At 31.4% G+C, this 20,032-nt stretch overlaps 1 protein-coding gene across 3 annotated transcripts in view; it reads left to right on the top strand.

Annotated features, from left to right (window-relative positions):
- LOC115875802 overlaps positions 1–20,032 on the top strand; it is a 165,754-nt gene that overhangs the window by 18,218 nt on the left and 127,504 nt on the right. For all 3 annotated transcript variants that reach the window (XM_030891314.1, XM_030891313.1, XM_030891312.1), the window contains exon 2: positions 6,820–7,045. In XM_030891314.1, the coding sequence (XP_030747174.1) occupies positions 6,871–7,045 (175 nt within the window). In that variant the 5' untranslated portion in view covers positions 6,820–6,870. The remainder of the gene's footprint in view (positions 1–6,819; positions 7,046–20,032) is intronic.

Genomic DNA, 20,032 nt, shown 5'->3' with positions numbered 1-20,032 from the left:
AGAACTTCAACGCACAAGTCACAGAACAGCTATCTAGCAACTGCCGCACCTGATCGTTCGACCTTGTGGCAAGTGAAAAAATGCGTAAACATCTAGAAATAATAAGAAAAAACAGCAAATTGGTCGAAGGAATTTATCCTTATCATTTAGGTACTCTGATGAATGTTTAAATAAACTTTTCAAATTTCAATCCTTCATATTTTCTCAATGACTCGACCGATTTTCAAAAACGAAGCGCGAAAGTATAGAGAATAAAAAGCCCTTTTCATTGCGGTACCACTTGACCCCCCTTCCTATTTAAAAAAAGTTGGGGGATGACACCCCCGCTTAGAGGGTTGAAGATTTTGCAATCATTTTTGGGGCAAAAGTTTTCCCCCTCACAAACAAAATTGACGTGTTTTTGAATTTTCGGAAAAAAAATTACCCTGGCCGTTAGGCCTTGCGGAACGTTTTCTATGGGCCACGCTGTATATAAAATCCTTAAGTAACTGACTCACTGATTAATCACGATCCTGCTCAAACTACTCAACGTAAAAAGCTCAATTTTGGCATATAGGTTGATTCTAGGGTGTAAAGGTTCGACAAGAAGGGATTTTTCGAAAATCCAGTTCCAATAGGCAGTGAAACCACCACTCAAATATTACAATATTTTTTTATTTAAAAAACGGTTGAACGGTTTTTCGAAAAAAACGCTTAAACACGTATATTTTATTTTGTTTTTTTACATATTTTAAGATTTTTTAAAAATGTATACAGAGTGTTTCGAAAAATCTGGTCATTGATTAATCACGAGCCTACTTAAAGCGCTTTACGTAAAAAGCTGATTTTTGGAAAACCGATTGACTTTAGGGTGTAGAGGTTCGATAAGAAGAGATTTTTCGAAACTCGAATCTCAAATATTAGAACCACCCCTCAAATATTAGAATATTTTTTATTTAAAAACCAGCGAGTTTTCCGGAAAAACTCTTAAACACGTATATTTTATTTTGTTGTTTTACATATTTTAAGATTTTTTAAAAATTTATACAGGGTGTTTCATAAAATACGACCATTGAGTAATCACGATTCTGCTTAAACTGGTTGACGTTTAAAGCTGATTTTTGGCAAACGGATTGACTGTGGGGTATAGAGGTTCGATAAGGAGCGGTTTCTCGAATCTCAAATTCCAAGAGGGTGAAAACGCCCCTCATATATTACAATATTTGTTATTTAAAAAACGGTTAGTCTTTCGGGAAAACGCTTAGACACGCATAATTTACTTTGTTTTTTACATATTTTGAAATTTTTTAAAAAATTATACAGGGTGTTCCAAAAAGTTGGGTAATTGATTAACCACGCTTAAACTGCTTGACGTAAAAAGCTTATTTTTGGCAAACGGATTTTTCGAAAGTCAAATTCCAACGAGATGAAACTACCCGTCAAATATTACCAAATTATATAATAATATCGCCATATTGTTTTTTCTTATGCTGACATAAATGTGAAATTTTTTTATCCAGTTTGTATGTTAATGAAAATTCATGCTTTGCTTTATCATCACCATTACAAATGATTAATTCGGCGCGAACGAAGTCGCGGGTACACGTTAGTAACTACATATAATAAAATTATATTAAATGTTAGTTAACAACAAGATAATTATTTTTATTGCTATAAAAGAAAAAAGGTCTAGCAGCATATAAATATAGAAGTAAAAGTAATGAACAAAAATAAAAAAAAGGCAAAAATAATGAACACTTAAAAAACCTGGATGTTTAAAGGAATATAATTTGGAATTTTAATGATCCCCCGATGATGCTAAACATGTTTAACGAAACGTATAATATTCAAACCGGGAAGAAAGTATCTTGGTAAAAGTAAAAACTATATTATTATTGGCAAATGTTAAAACTTTAAAGACATTCTTGTTTCTTGATATGGTGGTTCTTTTTTTTTATGGAGACGATCGATTTAATATAAGTTTATAGCGAAAAAAACGCCAGTTTGCCAGCTTTTCGAATTTATAATGAATTAAGTATCTAAGTGAGCGGACTGTAAGAAGAAGATTAAATAAAGGAAATCTTAAGGTATACAAATCTACTACTAGTAATTACGATATTAAGACTATTAAGTAGAACCAAAATGTCGAACGTAAATAAACAGTTTAAGAGATTTTATTCCAATTTTTCACAATACAAAAAAAAGCTTCCTATCATTTTGGGAAACAAAAATAAACAGTACTGTGACAGGAACAAAAAAAAACTTTTTGCACAAGCAGGTAGAATACAAGACAGAACTATACAGGGTGATTCACGGCGATATGGCATGTTAAACGTTTATGGAGAACCGGTGATAGAACTTTTTTGAAAATTTGGATTTTTACATACAGACATCTGCTCCATCTATCTAAAATATTTTCAGCGTTACAATGTTGCCGCATCATTTGAAAAGTGGTAGCATCTTTGTTATTTTAAATGGAACACCCGGTATATTTTTATTATTACATTTTTGGAAATTACTTTCATATCTCATAATTTTTCTACTATACTTTCCTATACCTCTCTCTAACATTTTTTGAGATAATAAATAAAACATATGTAAAATTGATAATTAATCTTGAATAAACATCTTTAAAATCACGAATTGAACATTTTAAAAGGTGGAATTTCGAATTGTCTAAAATCAACCCATTGGATCATCAGTCCCAACCCATTGGATCATACAGTATATCATTTAAAAAGTCAAAAAATAATAAAATATCTTTTCAACGATATATCATGTTTCTAACCAAACCTTCCGGTTTTCAAGTAGAGCTATTTAAAAATTAATAATTTTATTTTTATAGTCTCATTTCAAAAATTTCGTTACCATGACAATTTTACAAATTTAGCGCGTAAACTGTAGTTGATGCTTATAAAGTTTGAATATTTGTCATGGTAACGATTTTCTTTAAACGACACAACTATAATAGAACTATTATCTTTTAAATGGTTTTACTGAAGAAACCAGAAAGTTTAGGTATTATAGGAACATGATATATCGTTGGTAAGCAATCACAGATAACAATATGGTATGTTAAATTTGAAAAATTAAAAACAACTAGACTAAAATCATAAGGTGAGGGGAGCCGTATAATCCACCTTAATTAGATAAATTGAAAGAAAAAAGAAGGTAATAATAAAATCAGACCTCAATGCACAATTCAAAGAAAAATAGGTACTTAAGCAATAGTTAAATTTATTTTTAGTGATATGTTTTTTTAAATATTTTTTATATATATATTTTTTGTATTAGTAATGTAAGTTGAGAGTAAATTACTTCAATCTGTATATGCTGATATTCAATTTTGTAGGATAATTTTTTTAGTTATGTTAGTTAAGAACCAGTTAAGAATTATGTTTATTTTTTATTTTTTAATTAGTATATGTTGAATTTTAATTTATATTTCAAATTTATTTATTGTAAAAAATTAATATTTACTTTAGTTTAATTTTAAGAAATTTAATATTTATTTTAATTTATATATGTAGAAGAATAATTTTTTATTTTAATTTAATTAAACTTGTGTTCTTTAAAATAAAAGCATACTCACACAAAAGTCACTTAGGAAGTACAACCACTCAGAAGCAAAAAAAAATTTTGACTTTTTAACTTGTTTGTGATTGTATTTTAAATTTGACCTCTGTAATTGTTTTTAGCTTTGGGCCTGAAGATGGGAATATTTTAAATTCCGGAAACATGTCACCCCCCTTGCTTTTTTAAGCATTAAAATTTTTTAAATTAAACAACTTAAAGATTGTGAGTTATTGTCCTTTTACCCTCCTTCAAAGGTTTGCTTTGATTTTTTGATCTTTCTGTTTGATCAGTGCCGGATTAAGGTCCTAGGGGGACCGGGGCTATAGGCCCTTGGGGCCCCCAGGTCGGATTATTTTTTCCTCATTGCTGTTATTTTCACTTAAACTAATATTGCTTGAAGTTGAACAGGAAGGCAGTTGTTCATGATCTTGATTTTTATTCAACTCAGAATTTGACGTTAAAGGGGTTTCGCAAATACTAAAAAAGTCTGTTACTTTAGTCAATTTTAAAGTTTTCTTAGTTTTTCTTCTTGAATCTGAAATTAATTTAAAATATCCCTAAGTTTTCGTAGATTTAAAAATACAGGGTGTTCCGAAACTATTGTATCAAAATCTAAAGGTAGGTAGATCTCGCCAAAACTGATGGTCGGAAATGCGTCGTTTTCAAAATACAGGGTGTTAAACTTTTAAGAAAAAAAATCGATCTTTTTTAATATCTATTACACCACTGTATACCACCCTACGGTACTTAAACAAAATATTATTGAATTGAATATTATTGCACCGTTTTCGCTTAAAAAAATAAAAACCATTTTCGGCATTTTCATACATGGCCAAATCGCTAAAATGGTAATGTAAATTTTAATGGTAAAACTTGAAAAACGACAATTTAGGTTTTTGGGCATTTTAGTTCGTACTATGTTCATAGAAAGAAGTTTTTGGAAAATAAAAAATCTTTTTAAACTTAAATTTGCCGTTTTACAAATTTTGCCATTAAAATTTATGATAACATTTTAGCGATTTGGTCATGCATGAAAATGGTTTTTATTTTTTTACGCGAAAACGGTGCGTCGGACACAAAAAGTCAAGAAATAAAATATGTTGTAAATTGAATGGGGATTTCAAAAATAATACTAATTTTATTTAAAAAGTAGTGGCGTACCATTCAACGCGAATTGCAATAGAGACTTCAAACTCTACAGATATAAAAAGACTCAAAAGACCTTTAAAACAAGGTATCACTCGACCCTCTATTCCATTTAAAATTTTAAGGGTGATAGCTACTCCGTCAAAGGGGTGCAAGCAAAAAGGGTGCAAATACCAAAAAAATAAGTCTCCCTGAAAAACAAAATCGACGTGTCCGAGCATTTTTCGAATTATTTATTTACAAGCAAGAAACCCGGGGTGGAAAGTTTTCGGTGGGCACTGTATAGATTTTTTCTTAAAAGTTTAACACCTTCTATTTTGAAAACGACGCTCTTCCGACCATTAGTATCCCATTTCAAAATATTTTGGCGAGATCTACCAATCCTTACATTTTGACATAATAGTTTTGGAACACACTGTATATTATTGAAAAATGTTGCTTAAAATAAGGCTTAAAACTCTTAAAACATCAATATCTCTCATTAATACGAGTATTGTTTAGCAATTTTCAAAATTGGAGTAGTTCTCGAATTTTTTGTATTTTATGAGCATACGGGAATTCTTTTTCATTTTTCATAAAGTTTATTTTTAAAAAAGGAATAGTATTTTATGGCCTTTATGACGCGAGACTTTTTAGTTTTTCAATTCGTTTGTCTTTTTATCTTTTGTAAGCGGCCCAGAGAAAGTAGGTACCTATTATATATTAATGCGCTTATTTTTAAAAGAAGAAACTTAAGAAAGTTATTGTAAATTGAATTGTTAATACCAAAGTTATTATATAAATGATCATATCCAGTAAATGCGTAATAAGACTAAAACTGATTCCTACCTTACGTTTAGCAGATAAGATATTTTCTACATGACATTTTTTAAAATACTGGTATACACTACACAATTCAAAAACGTATTATTGTTCTTCTTTTCTTAAATCTATTATTGGCAATCACATACTTCATAGATGCGCTATGCAAAAATAACTAATCAAATAGAATAAAAAAGAGGAATCTAATCTGGGTAATTCCCCTAGCGCTTTCGGCTTACGGTAATCCATCCATCCAGAAAAATTTAAAAAGAAGAACAAGTCATTGTCTATGCAGCAATCTTGATATTTTTTTGGGAGAGTGTTTTGCCGCCCAAAAAATAAAAGAAAAAGAGTCTGTTTTTGATTTTATGAGAATAACAAGTTGGCTGTTGCAATATATTTAATAAGACTAAATATATTTCTGTTGCACTGTTGCAGGTGTTCCAGGCCGGATTTTATGTTTTATTGTTTTTAAAATACAGTTTTAGTTACTTTTATAATAAATTGAAGATTTATAACAATATGTGACGAAAAATCGGTTTTTGTTACAAATCGGTATTTTTCGTAATATATGTACATTTTCATTTAACTAATCTCGATTTAACTCTATGAATCTCGATTTTAAATTCTTCTAATTTGGGGGCCCCTCTCAATGACGGGGCCTGGGGCTATAGCCCCCATAGCCCCCCCCTTAATCCAGGCCTGTGTTTGATATCCAATCGGTTGATTTAGACCGATCGAATATGCCTCCTTTCCTTAACCTCGAACCTTTTAAAAAAATTCTATAACCGTTTCTCCACGAACGTCTAATATACCATGGCCGTGAATCACGCTGTATATCAGATCATTTACACTTGTAAAAAAATTGCTGAAATTATTAGTAGCTGCGTCACTGAGTTCATTGTAGACAAAACTGTGACTGTGCATAAAACTGCGTGTGTGTGCGACAGAATGCAAGATATACTATGTGTGTGACTGGCAGTAATACAATTGAAACTGCACAAACTGCACTGCACTGTACTGCACTGTCAGGTGCTAAAGAACTGGGCGTCCCGGTGGGTGTTTTAAAACTAGACGCGTACTTTCTCTTGACTGCACCCAGCTCCAATACGGGTGAATGTCTGGTTCTAGTAAATAAGTTTAATAGTTTTAGGGTTTAGATTATTTTAGACTTGATAAAGATCAGTGATATATCTGACCGAAATGTTATATAAGTTAAAATAAATAGAGACATTAAAAGTCCGAAATTATATTAGTATCAATAAACATCCTGAGTCATTAAAAGAAGACAATTTCTTCCACTTTGTTTGTTTCTAGATACTTTTCGTGGTAGTAATATCTCAAAACACAGATGAGTCCATTACTACGATGGTTCAGACGACGACTAGACCCATGGGACCAATGGGCGTTGACATTTTATCCATTTATGTACCTCCAGGAATTGGCAATGCTGTCAAGCTAGTTTGGGGTGACGATAGAGGTACTGAAGGGATGAATCTGACATATGGTGTGTATTATGGTATAGACGAATCGGAACTAGAATGTAAGTAATTTAAATTTGTATAGTATAATTTGAAACTGAATCATTTCATAAACATCATTATCATCATCATCTTTTGTTTTCATTGTGATGAATAAATATGTATAGATCATATCAACAGAGTAGGTAAACCGCCGAGTAGCGACAGTCCCGTTTTCAATTTTCTTTGCGGCTGCGCGACATAAGTAGGTTATCTGTCATATGAAAATGCGAAGTTGCCACGGTTGCCATTTATCAAATATCTCTATAGACTTTATTTCAAGTATACCTCAGGCAACGAATCGTTTTTTTAATTATTTATTTGCTGTAACATAGTTTATACATTCAAATTTATAAATAAGGACAAAACAAGACAAAAAAAATATGTAAAAAACTTTATAATTAATTCCACTTCAAATTATGAGCAGTGTATACCATGTTTATAGGACCACTTCATAAGTTGAGCAGTTAAATACGTAGTCTATCTGTCAAACATGTCAAAAGAGAGAGAAAGAAAATTTGGTCCCACCACATCAAAAGAGCCGACGGTTTCTGTCGCTACTCGGCGATTTACTTACTCTGATACCAAATGAAAGTACCAAATACACTTTTAGTCACGTGATTAAGCTTGACGGGCACAGCGTTGCCCACTTTTACATATTTTCTTTTAATCAAAATATTTTAGGAAGCAAAAATAAATTAATTATAAATATACATATGTATAAACAGTTATTATTTACATCAACAAAACTCACCTCTTTAACAGCACTTAAGGGACATAAAGGGTCATTACTACCGCTTTCTTGTTCAAAACATTCTAATATAAGATTGCGATGAGTTTTTTGCAACGGCTATTAAGCTATCTTCTACACTTCGCACTAAAAGAGGTTCTAAAAAGAACAATGTGTTTAAGCTTAAAGTATCAAAACACAATTCATTTAAACGAAAAACTCGTAATACAAAACTAAAGTATCAAAACGAATGACAATGTCAGAAAATAAATTTGGCAACTTGACATTTTTACAGCAGAGCTACCACCTGAATCCCCAGCGGGAAATTTAAATTGCAGTTAGTCAGCCCGGCGCCGAATATTCCATGGTTGGCAACAATGAATTTAAAAATCGCGCCCTCGATTACGCAACTAAAAGTTTAATTGGCATCGCTTATAGTTTTTTTATAAAGTTGTTTTAATTTGTTTATCTTTTTTACACAAAAAAAAATCTAATCAAGGAAAGTATTAAAATGGATTAGAGTCTGACGTTTTCCCATAATTTAAAAACAAAAATAATTGTCCATTTCCACTGAACGATTTATTTCATCCCTCTCTTTTTTTAATGCAAAAAAGCTTTTATCTATAAAAATAATCGTTTTTTTTAATGCTGGCTTGTATTTTGTTTCTGTTTTATGTAAAACATTTTTACCGATATATCTACAGATTCGTATTTTTATGTCTATATATATTTTTTGTAAATAATTGGCAAAATATATTTTTTTGATGAAAAAGCCCGAGAAAAAAATATCAGATACATCTGCCCATATCAAATTTAGTTCTATTGATCATTTCATTTAAATTATATGAGTGAGGATGTATGTTTGATGTCAGGATTTGTTAGCAGGGATTGAAAATTAGTGTAATTCAATAAAATGAATGGGAAGGGATTTATATGGAAATGTTTATATATAGAGATAATTTCATGTAGATGATTTGCAAAGAAATAAGTGTCTGAAAAAGGAAGGATGGTGTAATATTCATTATTTATCACGCCATACAGAACTGCAACAAGTCAGTTTTAAAAAGACTTTGTCTTAAGTCATTTCTAAAATCAAAATGATTTAAGTAGTAAGTCAAATTGAATATGACATTCAAATTATTAGTTTTTGAAGAATGATTTAAGTCAAAGTCTTAAGTCTTATAGTCCTCTTCGAATTTTCGAAGTTTACACAAGAATGTTTAGTTTTAAATATTGTCTAATATTAATTACAATATAGTAAAAAAATAAAACAGTGACTAACTACCTACTGTCTACCATTTATCGGCTTATAATCCACGGTATTGCGCTTCATGGAATAAAATATAGGTATACAAAATTATTTAAAATATCGTCTAATTATTTATTATTTCTAGTAAGAGTTATATTCCACATTCCACAGAATTAATATTTCAACACGCGTTTATTATAATGTATAGTAGATATTTAGGACCAAAACTTTTCACTTAAACTGCAGAAATAAAATTACAATATTTTTATGATTTAATTTTATTATAATGAATTAGTATATAAAACTGTATATGATATGTTTGTTTACGGCCTTAATTGATTAATATAAGAGTAGTATTGCTTTATGAGTAATGAAGTATTGCTTTATGAGCATTTAAACTGTAGTCTGTAGCAAAGTTTAGTTTACTAATTTGGTTTTGTTTTTCTAGTTTTAATTGTCTAAATCCCTGCATAATCAATACTAGTTGAATGGATGTATATGAAACCATGCTGGGTTTGCTAATGCTAATAAAAATATAGTTTGCAGATTTCTCTTAAGAACAATAAAATAACATTGCTTTTAAATAATGTCCGTAGACCATACTTTTGTTGACATCTAGTCAAATAATAATTTTCTCAAGCGATAAAATATATTGATATAATGTTACCAGTATTACTCATCAAGCAATACTCATCATCATGATGAGTAGGTACATGATTGAATACCAGTATTACTCATAAAGCAATACTACTCTTATATTAATCAATTAAGGCCGTAAACAAACATATCATATACAGTTTTATATACTAATTCATTATAATAAAATTAAATCATAAAAATATTGTAATTTTATTTCTGCAGTTTAAGTGAAAAGTTTTGGTCCTAAATATCTACTATACATTATAATAAACGCGTGTTGAAATATTAATTCTGTGGAATGTGGAATATATATCAATATAACATAAAACGAGATATAATTAACGAAATATCATCGTAAAAACTGCTATTTTTGGAACGTTCAGGTTTACTTATTTTACTGATATTTATGAGAAAAAAAACCTTTGCCTCGGAACAGATACCGCCACGTTTTGGAAATAGTTCAAAATAAAACAAAATTGAACGAGGCGACAAAAAACGCTAAAAAAATCCCCCCTCGCTCTCCTTACGAGTAGTTTTCAGATGCTTTTAAGAATCGAAAGTAGGTCGAGGCAAAGCGAAGTGGGTCAAGACAACTGGAAATAAATCAGTTTGACAAAGATTAAAATTTTAAGCCTTAAGTCAGCTTTCGAAAAATGACTTAAAATCAAATGACTTAAGTTATTAAAATCATTTAAATCAAAGAAAGACTTGATTTTTGTTGTCATTTTCATGATCTTTATTAAGTGAAATATAATTGTTCTATTTACAGATAAAAAAATATAATGGAGATAAATAAAAAACAGTAGATTAATCAGTATGTCATCACCATCATTATCACATATGTATGTGCTAATAACTTTAAGTTGTATCGACACTGTAGTCCATCCCTAATTGAATGTAATGAAGTTAGCTTAGGTTAGGTTATGTGAAGTTGAGAAGTATGAAGAAGAACGCTCTCGCGCTAAAATGTATTAATAATTATTTAATGTAACTTTTATGTTAATAAACTAAATACTAAATTCACAACACCTTGTCATTAACAATATGAAACATGGTGTCAGGATTTTAATGTGTTGTGGGTGCTGTAAGTTGTAAGCACTAAAATAAAAACGTAAAAAAGGGGCCAGGAAAGGCAAGGTTAAGAAGAAACAACGTGGTTTCTCGTTTATAAGAAGTGTTTAATAAGATAATAAGTAAAAATGGCAATGGAGGGTACCTTCAAACCACCAAGAAGCCTGGTGTTTGATAGAAATGTACATATTCATTTGGACAATTTCTTAAGAAGTCTAAATTTTTATTTAAAAGCCACTGGGTTAGATGCGAAGGATGATGAAACAAAGGTAGCTATATTACTGAATCTAGCAGGTGAAGAAGCACAGAAGAAAGTCCAAACTTTTAAGTTATCAGATACCGATATGAAGAACTACAAGAAAGTGATAGATGCGTTTAAAAACCACTGTAAGGTGTTACGGAATGAAACATATGACAGATACAAATTTTTCACACGTGTACAACAACAGGGAGAATCCTTTGACCATTTTATCACAGATGTAAAAATGCTAGCTTCGACTTGTAACTTTGAGGCATTAGAAGACTCACTTATACGAGATAAAATTGTGAGTGGCATAAAAGACTTGTCATTGCAAGAGAGATTGTTAAGGCAAAGCAACCTAACATTAAAAACAGCTGAGGAGCATTGTAGAGCTGCTGAAGCAAGTTCATTTCAAGTAAAGGAAATTAGGAGTGAAAAGGAAGTAGATACACTTATGTTTAAGAAGACTGGAGCCATAAAGAAACCGAATTTTAATAGAGGACAGGAAAAAAGTAATACAACAGAAAAAGAACAACAACAGAAAATGAGGAAACCTACAAGTGCTTGAAATGTGGTCAGAGACATGGGAAAAAGATGTGTCCAGCTTATGGTAAAGTGTGTGTAAACTGTGGTAAGCACAATCATTTCGCTGTAGGGTGTAAATTTAAGAAACAAAATGTGAGTAATAAAAACTTTAATAGGGGTTCTAATAATAATAAAAAGAGAGTTGATGAGATAAAAGATAATTCTGAGTCAGAAACAGAGTATTCTGTAATTGATACATTAATGGTAGATAATATTCTCGATGGCACAAATTTAAATAAATGTAAATATGTCTTTAAAATTTAAATAAATGTCTTTAAAAGACACTTAAATATTAAATAATAATGTCACAAATATATAAATACATATATACACATTTCTAAAAGTTTTATTTCCCATTTTTTTTATATTTTAAGTCATTTCTTCCCCTAAACGTTTTTAGAAATTTAAGCAATTGTTTTCTTTTAACCGCACGATTTTACAAACTAAACACCATATGTTGTCTATTTGAAAATATCTATTCCAGAATCAGTCAACAAGAGTTCATCATTTATCCAGAACCAGAAAATTATGAATTATTACCTACACAAATTTCGCGCTGCATCTCAAACCCTCGGCTACGACAAAGCTACGGTAACTAAAACTATTTTTTTTTTAATATTAAAAATTTTCGATATTAAAAATTTAAATATTGATTTATATTGACTAAACCAAACATTATACGCGATACGCGATAAACGATAAAAAAACCTAGGTTGTTTTATAATTTTAGTTTTTATATAAACACCCAAACTTCTGAAAACCAAACCAAACGGCGAAATTTTTCCAGCGATATGACTGAAATCCTGTAAAATAATTTTATTATATAGAAATAATGCACTCGATATTTCTTAATCAACTATATTGATTCTCAACTAATAAACAATATTACAAATTACGATAATAACACGCTGGTTTCTAGACAAAGACAAAAACCGCCACTTTTTACATCGTCTGTCAGTAATAAACTACCAAATACAAGTGTATATAAAATTACCTACCTTACAGATCCTTTTATGAATGACGCGGTCAATGGCCAATATAAACTATATCTATTGCACCTTAACCCATTATATTTTCTATACGTAGTATACGTCTAGTATATCTTACCCCAATGACTACAGAATATAACGACATGTAACGCCCATATACGGACTGCAGCAGAATTTGTTACCTTTTGTACCTTTTGTTAACATTTTAATACGTTTTTTTCGTAATTAATTAGTATGATACCACCGTATACACTATAGGCGTAGTCAAAACTTTTATCAAAAAATATAAATATCTCTTCAAACAGCTGGGTTAAGAAAAATATGTGCCATGGCGCTGTTTGGTGACATCGCATCGTCACAATTTGCTCTCGGGTGTTATTAGTCCTTGGATTCTTTAGTCATTGCCTTACCCTGTTGGCGTCATGAGCCGCGGCATTTGGAGTTTAATACGTGTAAAACATAGCGGGAACGAAGGACAAAATGAAATTTTGAGATTATTTGAAAAATAAAATGTATTGGACAAATTGGATAATTGGACAAAAATTGGACAAATTGGGAATAGTTTTGAATATTTTAGGATGAAAAAAAGTGATTTACAAAAAGTATAATTCAAATAAGTTTTTCTAATTTTCTCCTGATTTTTTTTGGGGGGGGGGGGGCATTGACCATTTGACCTCATGGTTAAGCCTTCACTGCTTAAAATGTAGTTCTTCTGAAATCCTGCCTATTTTAAAGAAAATTTAACATGTTCTCAACCTCACAAGTTGATTTGCTCCAAATAAACTAAAAGTAATATTTTACGTATCAAAAACTTTTCTTTATACTTCTTGTTTGCGCCTTTCGCGAAGAAACGAATACGTCAGAACAAAATCGAAATTTACAGCTAATGCTATAAGTCAAAATCAGAAACCGTCAATTTTTTCTCATATATTCTTTCTTTCGACTACCGAAAACCGAACTTCAGTTGCAAGCTTTTGACGGCTTGATTATATTATTAAACTGTTTCATTTTTGAGATCCCGTCAAAACGTTGTGGGTTGGGTTTTCGGGTGTTCCTGCAATTTCGGTTGTACAGGGTGTTCCATTTTCGTGTGTTTTATGGAGTTTCTTGTTTATGAGTAGAGATACAAAGACGCGGTCGAGGGGTAAACAGCTGACCCAAATTCTGTACACTAAACCTCCTAATAGCTAAAGAATTCCTGAATACCTCCTGGGAATTCCTAAATACCTCCTGGGAAATCCCATATATTGTTTTTATTTTATATTTTTATTTTTTGGGAATTCCTGATACTATTGAGCATAGGAAATTTGTAATTAGTTTCAAACTTTACAGAAAGTTGAAAAAAGTATTCAAAATCGACTCGATAAAAAAGAGTTTGGTTGGGTTTGGTTTGCTTATTAGTTTTTTTTCACAACAAAGGGCCATCCTCTGCCGGAAACACTGCGACCTGCGAGGCCTATTGTGTTATTGCTTTGCTCATTAGTTTGGTCGATTCCTATTCTTAAATCATCTATCTCTTCCTCTTGATTTTCAAAAATACTTTCTTCGGCTTTTTGCGAATCATCAATGACTCATCATGATTCATTTTCATCACTTACTGCATATTGTTCTTCTGATTTTTTTTTGTATAGTGGTCGAGTTCCATGAAAAATTTTCAACTTGCATTCCCAGTTTTTCAGTTACAGCAAGTGCTTCCTGCAAAGAGTCAATCAAAATATTCTCAATGTATTGATCAGTAAATACATTTTCAATATCTTTCACCTCATTATTTGCTCTCTGCGCTTCAATTTGTGCATCATTTTGGCCCTTAGAACGAACTCATTCAAATCTTTTCTGCTCTCTTGGGAAACGTATTATAGCTCTTAAATCATGGGTAATATTATTAATCGATCTAATTCTGTCCAATCGTTGCAGTATGACCTTGTGGCTCGGAATATTTTCTCACAGCTTTGACTGCTAAAATGCAAAGGAAGGAACATATCCTCTGTGAGGTTTGGATTTTCTCGAAAATGTATAATTAAATTAATCAGAGCATGAGCGTTCAACTCGATACATGTGTAACAGTTACTTAATTCTCTATGGATACAACTGACTAAAGCAAGCTGTTGCTAGGATACTCTATTAATTTTAATTGTGTGTTTTAAACATTGTGAATGATCGTAAACTAAAAAGTATAAAGTGTAATTGAAACCACTAATTTATTCCACTAATTGCGAGGTTCTGAATGAAGCTGTAAGTGTTTTAATTCAAATTTTGTTTGTTATGCACTGAGCCTATTGTGTGATTTTAATCAAAACGAGGTTAATATTCGTGATTTGATGCGTATTTTTTCGAGCTATCTCATCCTAGATCTCCTCCATACCCCCTGGAATTCCATCATAAATCCTTGGAAATCCTGTATACTTCCTGGGAAATCCCGTATACCTTTTGGGAAATCCACATACTTTTTAGGAAATCCTATATACTTCCTGATACTTCCTAGGAATTCCCGCGTACTTCCTTTCGAATGTACACCTACCTCCTGCAGCTGTTCACCCCTTCTACGCGGTTTTTACATCACAGTGTTATTTTTTTATGAAACTAAAACTGCTACCTAGAGAAATTTGTCCTAGTCTTCTTAGTTTCTGAAATACAGTGCGAATTTGAAATTGTGGTGTTTTTCGACCCCTTTGTATCTCGGTTATCTTATAATTTATCGAAAAGGAGAATGAGTATTTTACGTAAAATGTAGTGACGTTCCTACACTGAAAAAAATAATTTGTGAATTGTATAGCAATATTGAGGGTTATTTCTTGCCACAGTTTATTGTAGTAAATTTACCATTCGTTCTTTAGTTTTACAACTCGTTTGTAAAATCGCTGTATGGCTAATTTGTGGCATATACCCTGCTGACAAGCGAAACCTTGGGTCAGCGTTTACATGTATAGGAGTGAATCGCTATGGCAATCTCGGAGAGAACAAAAATACAAAGTATTTATTACATCACCACTTAATCTGACGCTAGATTCCATGCGCTTGGAAAAATACATGTCTTCTGTCTTTTTTCAGTACATCTTATTTTGCTAAGCGTGTTGACTGTACTCTTCGTACACACGAAAATCGGCACCCAAGACCAGAAATGCTAACCCTAGTATGAATGTAAATATGTTAAAATATATCTTTATATTCACCAACATTCTTTGTGAATTTATTTAAAAAATGGGTATCCCATAGTAAATTTACTTATTCAGTGTAAATTTATCTTTTAAAATCGCAAACTTCTTGTAATATTACTATAAAGTAACAGCAAATTAAAACATTTTATTATAGTAAATTTACAATTACTTTTGTTAATTCACAAAGGGTTAGTAAATATTAATAAATTTAACAAAACACCTGTTTATAATTATTATAATATTTATTATAAAGGTTAATAAAAAGCCACAAAACAGAACTTATGTATTTAAGATACTCATTGTCATCTCTTCTTGTCTAGAATGACTGTGGCTAGAACGATTGTGGCAAAAACTAACTCTATCTAACAATTTTTACTGGAAGACCAGCATGGACAATATGGGCATACTATTGTATTATATTTTAAAACTTAAAATTACTAATCCCATAAAGAAAACAGAACCAAAGATTACAGATACTGAACCATTGCGAAACAATTTAATCAGACATTTTCAGACATCCTGTCCCGTATATAACGAATTTTTGGGCAAGTAACAAAGAAATTACTAAGAAATTAAGTAGCTCCGTAATGATGCTGTTTATCCTATAATTAAACAAGCCTAATGGTTATGCTTATCTTACTTTCCCTTCCTATGGATAATAACTTATTTTGTCTAAATATTGTAAGAACTTAACTAGGTGGGCGTAGTATTAGGAGTAAAATATGTGTGGGTAGATTATACATTGTAAACTATGTGGGAGGGGCGAAGTTAATCACCACGGACCGTATAGATCTATTGTGTTCCTGTTTTTAGAGTTATAACTCATCATACAGTCTTAGGGCTTTTGACAAAGCTCAGTATCTGACATTGTTTACCAGAGGTTAGTTCTCCATTTCCGATATCAGTCGTATCCAAGTTTAAGGCACGAATGGTTGTCGTCTTGGTGCACTCAGTGATTAAGTGTTCTGGTGTTTCCTCATTTTCCCCAAAGAATCTGCATCCACCGTTGTTTATTTGCATCAATCCACTGAGGTGGTCATTGAGGAGATGTGATGTCTTGTTAAAAACACCCTCACAATCTGAAGTTTGTTCTTACTTAAATCAAGGAAAATATTTGGTTTTCTTCGGTCGGAAGTCCTGAGAAATTTCTTCGAGTATCTTACCGTTGGATGATTCCCATTCCAGGTTACGGATGGAGCGTTGCAGATTCTTAAGTTCTGCTTTATGTTGGTTTGCACTTGGAAAAGTATAACGGTGTCCAGTTAGTGGAGTGTTCGCTCCGTTTCTAGCTATATAGATCGTCTGCTCTATTACCTTGTATTCCTTGGTGGGCTGACACCAAGGAGTACTACAGTACTTTCCTAACTATTAAGTAAACAGAGAAAATGTATTTTCTTTACCTAATTTGTTCATCTTCTCTAGGCATTCTTTGACCAATTTCTAATTGATGATTACTGAGTTGATCGCTCATAAGGCTGCATGTCTATCGGATAGAAATGCTATTTCTTGTTTTCGATAGCTCCTATTTAAGACAAGTTCTGCGTATTTTTCGATAGCTTTTGTTTTCTACCTAAAGGATGCTGGGGCAGGTGACCATTGGTTCGGAGTATTTAGGTTTCGACTCAAATATTCCTATCCCTTTTCCCGGTTTGATTTTGGAAGCATAAGTATACCACGCGTTATGGTATGGCCATTAAACAATATATGTGGGTCACAACAATAATATTATTAATACTTTAGTAAAATTAAATATTGCGAACATGTAGGCGGGACTGGCGGGACTATAACATAACCTGACAAGTATACCGGATATATATAGTCTGCCCAACGACAAGATCCTTGACAGTGATAGATGTGTCTGTCATTTTATTTTCAAATTAGTTTATTTTATTTTACAAAGAATTAAGTTGGTACAACTGGAACGCATAGCAGAAAATTAATATACCTATTTAAAATTAGAGTGACAAGTGATTACTTCAAAATATTGTAAAAAAAACTGTTTAAAATTGAGAAAATCTAATCGAGTTATTTTATTAAAAACACTTACAGTATGTGTTAATACAAAACAAGCAAGGGTTTATTTAAAAAAACACCACATACCAAAAAAGATATAAAAAAGATTTCCGACTTTTAAGCTCAAGCAACTTCCTGCATTTATTGTTAATTTATCAATATAATTATTCAATATGATCATTATTTACCTATCGTGTGCTGTTATTTTACAGACACTCCAGTTTTTGGTATCATATACAACTTTATTTGTTGCTAATACATCTCTCTGGCCATAATCTCAAACCAAACTATGGTCTGGGTCAACACTTAGTTTTCCTCCACTTAATTTTAAAAAACACGAAACACACGTAATAGTACAGTCCAAAATGCAAAATATTTAACATTTCTATTTGACATAATTTGAAACAAAATTATAACGTGTAAATTGGCAAAAGTTTGACAACTCTCAAAAATCTTAAGACGAGTTCACACGCATCGGCGCCGGCGCGGCGTTTGTCGTTCATCTTTCCGTCAAACCAATAATGTTGAAATATGATCTGTCATTTTTGAAATAAACCAATAAAACTGGTTAAAAACAACAAGAGATGACACATGACGGATTTATATATAAACCCATCCATAGTAAACTTAAACAATATTAGAAACTTTTTCTAATTTTTCTCAGGTAGGATTTCGACAGACGATGACAGAAAAAAAGCAGATGCTGTCCCATACCAATATATTTATTTTACTAAAAAAAGTTTCTAATATTTTTTAAGTCAACTATGGATGGGTTTATAAGTAAATATATCAGGCGTCGTCTCTTGTTGTTTTTAACCAGTTTTATTGGTTTATTTCAAAAACGACAGATCATATTTCAATATTATTGGTTTGACGCAACGATGAACGACAAACGGACTCCGATGCGTATGAACTCGACTTAAGATTTTTGAGAGTTGTCCTATGGAGTTGTCAAACTGTTGCCAAATTATAGGTTAATAATTTTGTGTCAAATTATGTCAAATAGAAATGATAAATATTTTGCATTTTGCATTTTGGACTGTGTTGTTACTTGTGTTTCGTGTTTTTTAAAATTAAGTGGAGGAAAACTCGAGGGAAAATTAAGTGTTGACCCAGAACATAGTTTACAGTTAATATTCGGTGCCCAGAGACCGACAGAAACACAGTTTGCCAGAGAGTTGTATTAGCCACAAATAAAGTTGTATACCATCTCGTATATCGTACCAAAAACTGGAGTATCTGTAAAATAACATCACACGATAGGTAAATAATACATTTTAATACTAGCAGAAAAAATTAAGATTCAAGTTAATTAACCAAGATTAGATTTTTTCAGTTTTATACAGTTTTTTTTCACAATATTTTGAAGTAATCACTTGTCACTCAAAATTAAATATATTAATTATGAGTTCCAATTGTACCAACTTATTTCTTGGTAAAATAATATAAACTACTTTGAAATTAAAATGACAGACACATCTATCACTGTCAAGGATTTTGTCGTTGGACAGGCTATAGTTAGAGACAGAACTTTCCAGATTTCCAGTACTTTGTATTTTTATGCGGGTATATTTTGATGATAAGTATATTACACATATTCTCTTTCGGTCTTTTTAAAAATATAAAACTAAAGGATTAAGCTCCAAGTGATTTATGTTCTTTTTCTTGTTGTTATTTTTGAAATGCGCTAACTCATCCCTTGTGGATACCGGATACGGGTACACTCCATTATTGAGATTTATGAATGGTGTAGTGTTGGGCATCCACTGCATGAAGCGATTTATGAAAAAATTGATACATGCTCATTGAAGCGTGTGGAAAGATAAATATCCTACGTCGTTAATCGATATAGGATTGGAATTATTTACGTATAAAATAGTTGTGTATTGTTGTAGGTACATTATTTGATAAAGAACAAGTATTTAATGGTCTCAGGCAAATAATATAAATAGCAGCATTTTTCTTTTCTGGATTGTATACAGGGTGTAAAAAAATTATGTATCTTACTTTGGTGGGTGATTCTATAGATAAAAATAAAACAAAAATTTATTTGCCCTAAAATGCTTCCCGAAGGAGGTACAGATCTCGAAAGTTAAAATAAAGATAATATATTTTATTTATTTCTAAGAACCTTGGTAAACCGTTTTTCGTGAAATTTAAATTATATAATATATAATCATTAACGCTTTTGAGATGTACTTATCGTGCATATGTACGTATCGTCGTATGCTGCGTATATCCTGGATGGATAGAGTGACAAATGAGGAGGTGCTCAGAAGGATGGGCAAAGATTCTATCAACATAACGAGGGGTGAACGATACGAGGTGCTCAGACTGG

Source organism: Sitophilus oryzae, unplaced genomic scaffold (genome assembly GCF_002938485.1).
Source record: "Sitophilus oryzae breed Bouriz unplaced genomic scaffold, Soryzae_2.0 scaffold_1396_pilon_pilon, whole genome shotgun sequence".
Lineage (NCBI taxonomy): Eukaryota > Metazoa > Arthropoda > Insecta > Coleoptera > Curculionidae > Sitophilus > Sitophilus oryzae.
Note: the sequence above shows the minus strand (reverse complement) of the source record. Positions and strands in the feature narration are given on the sequence as shown.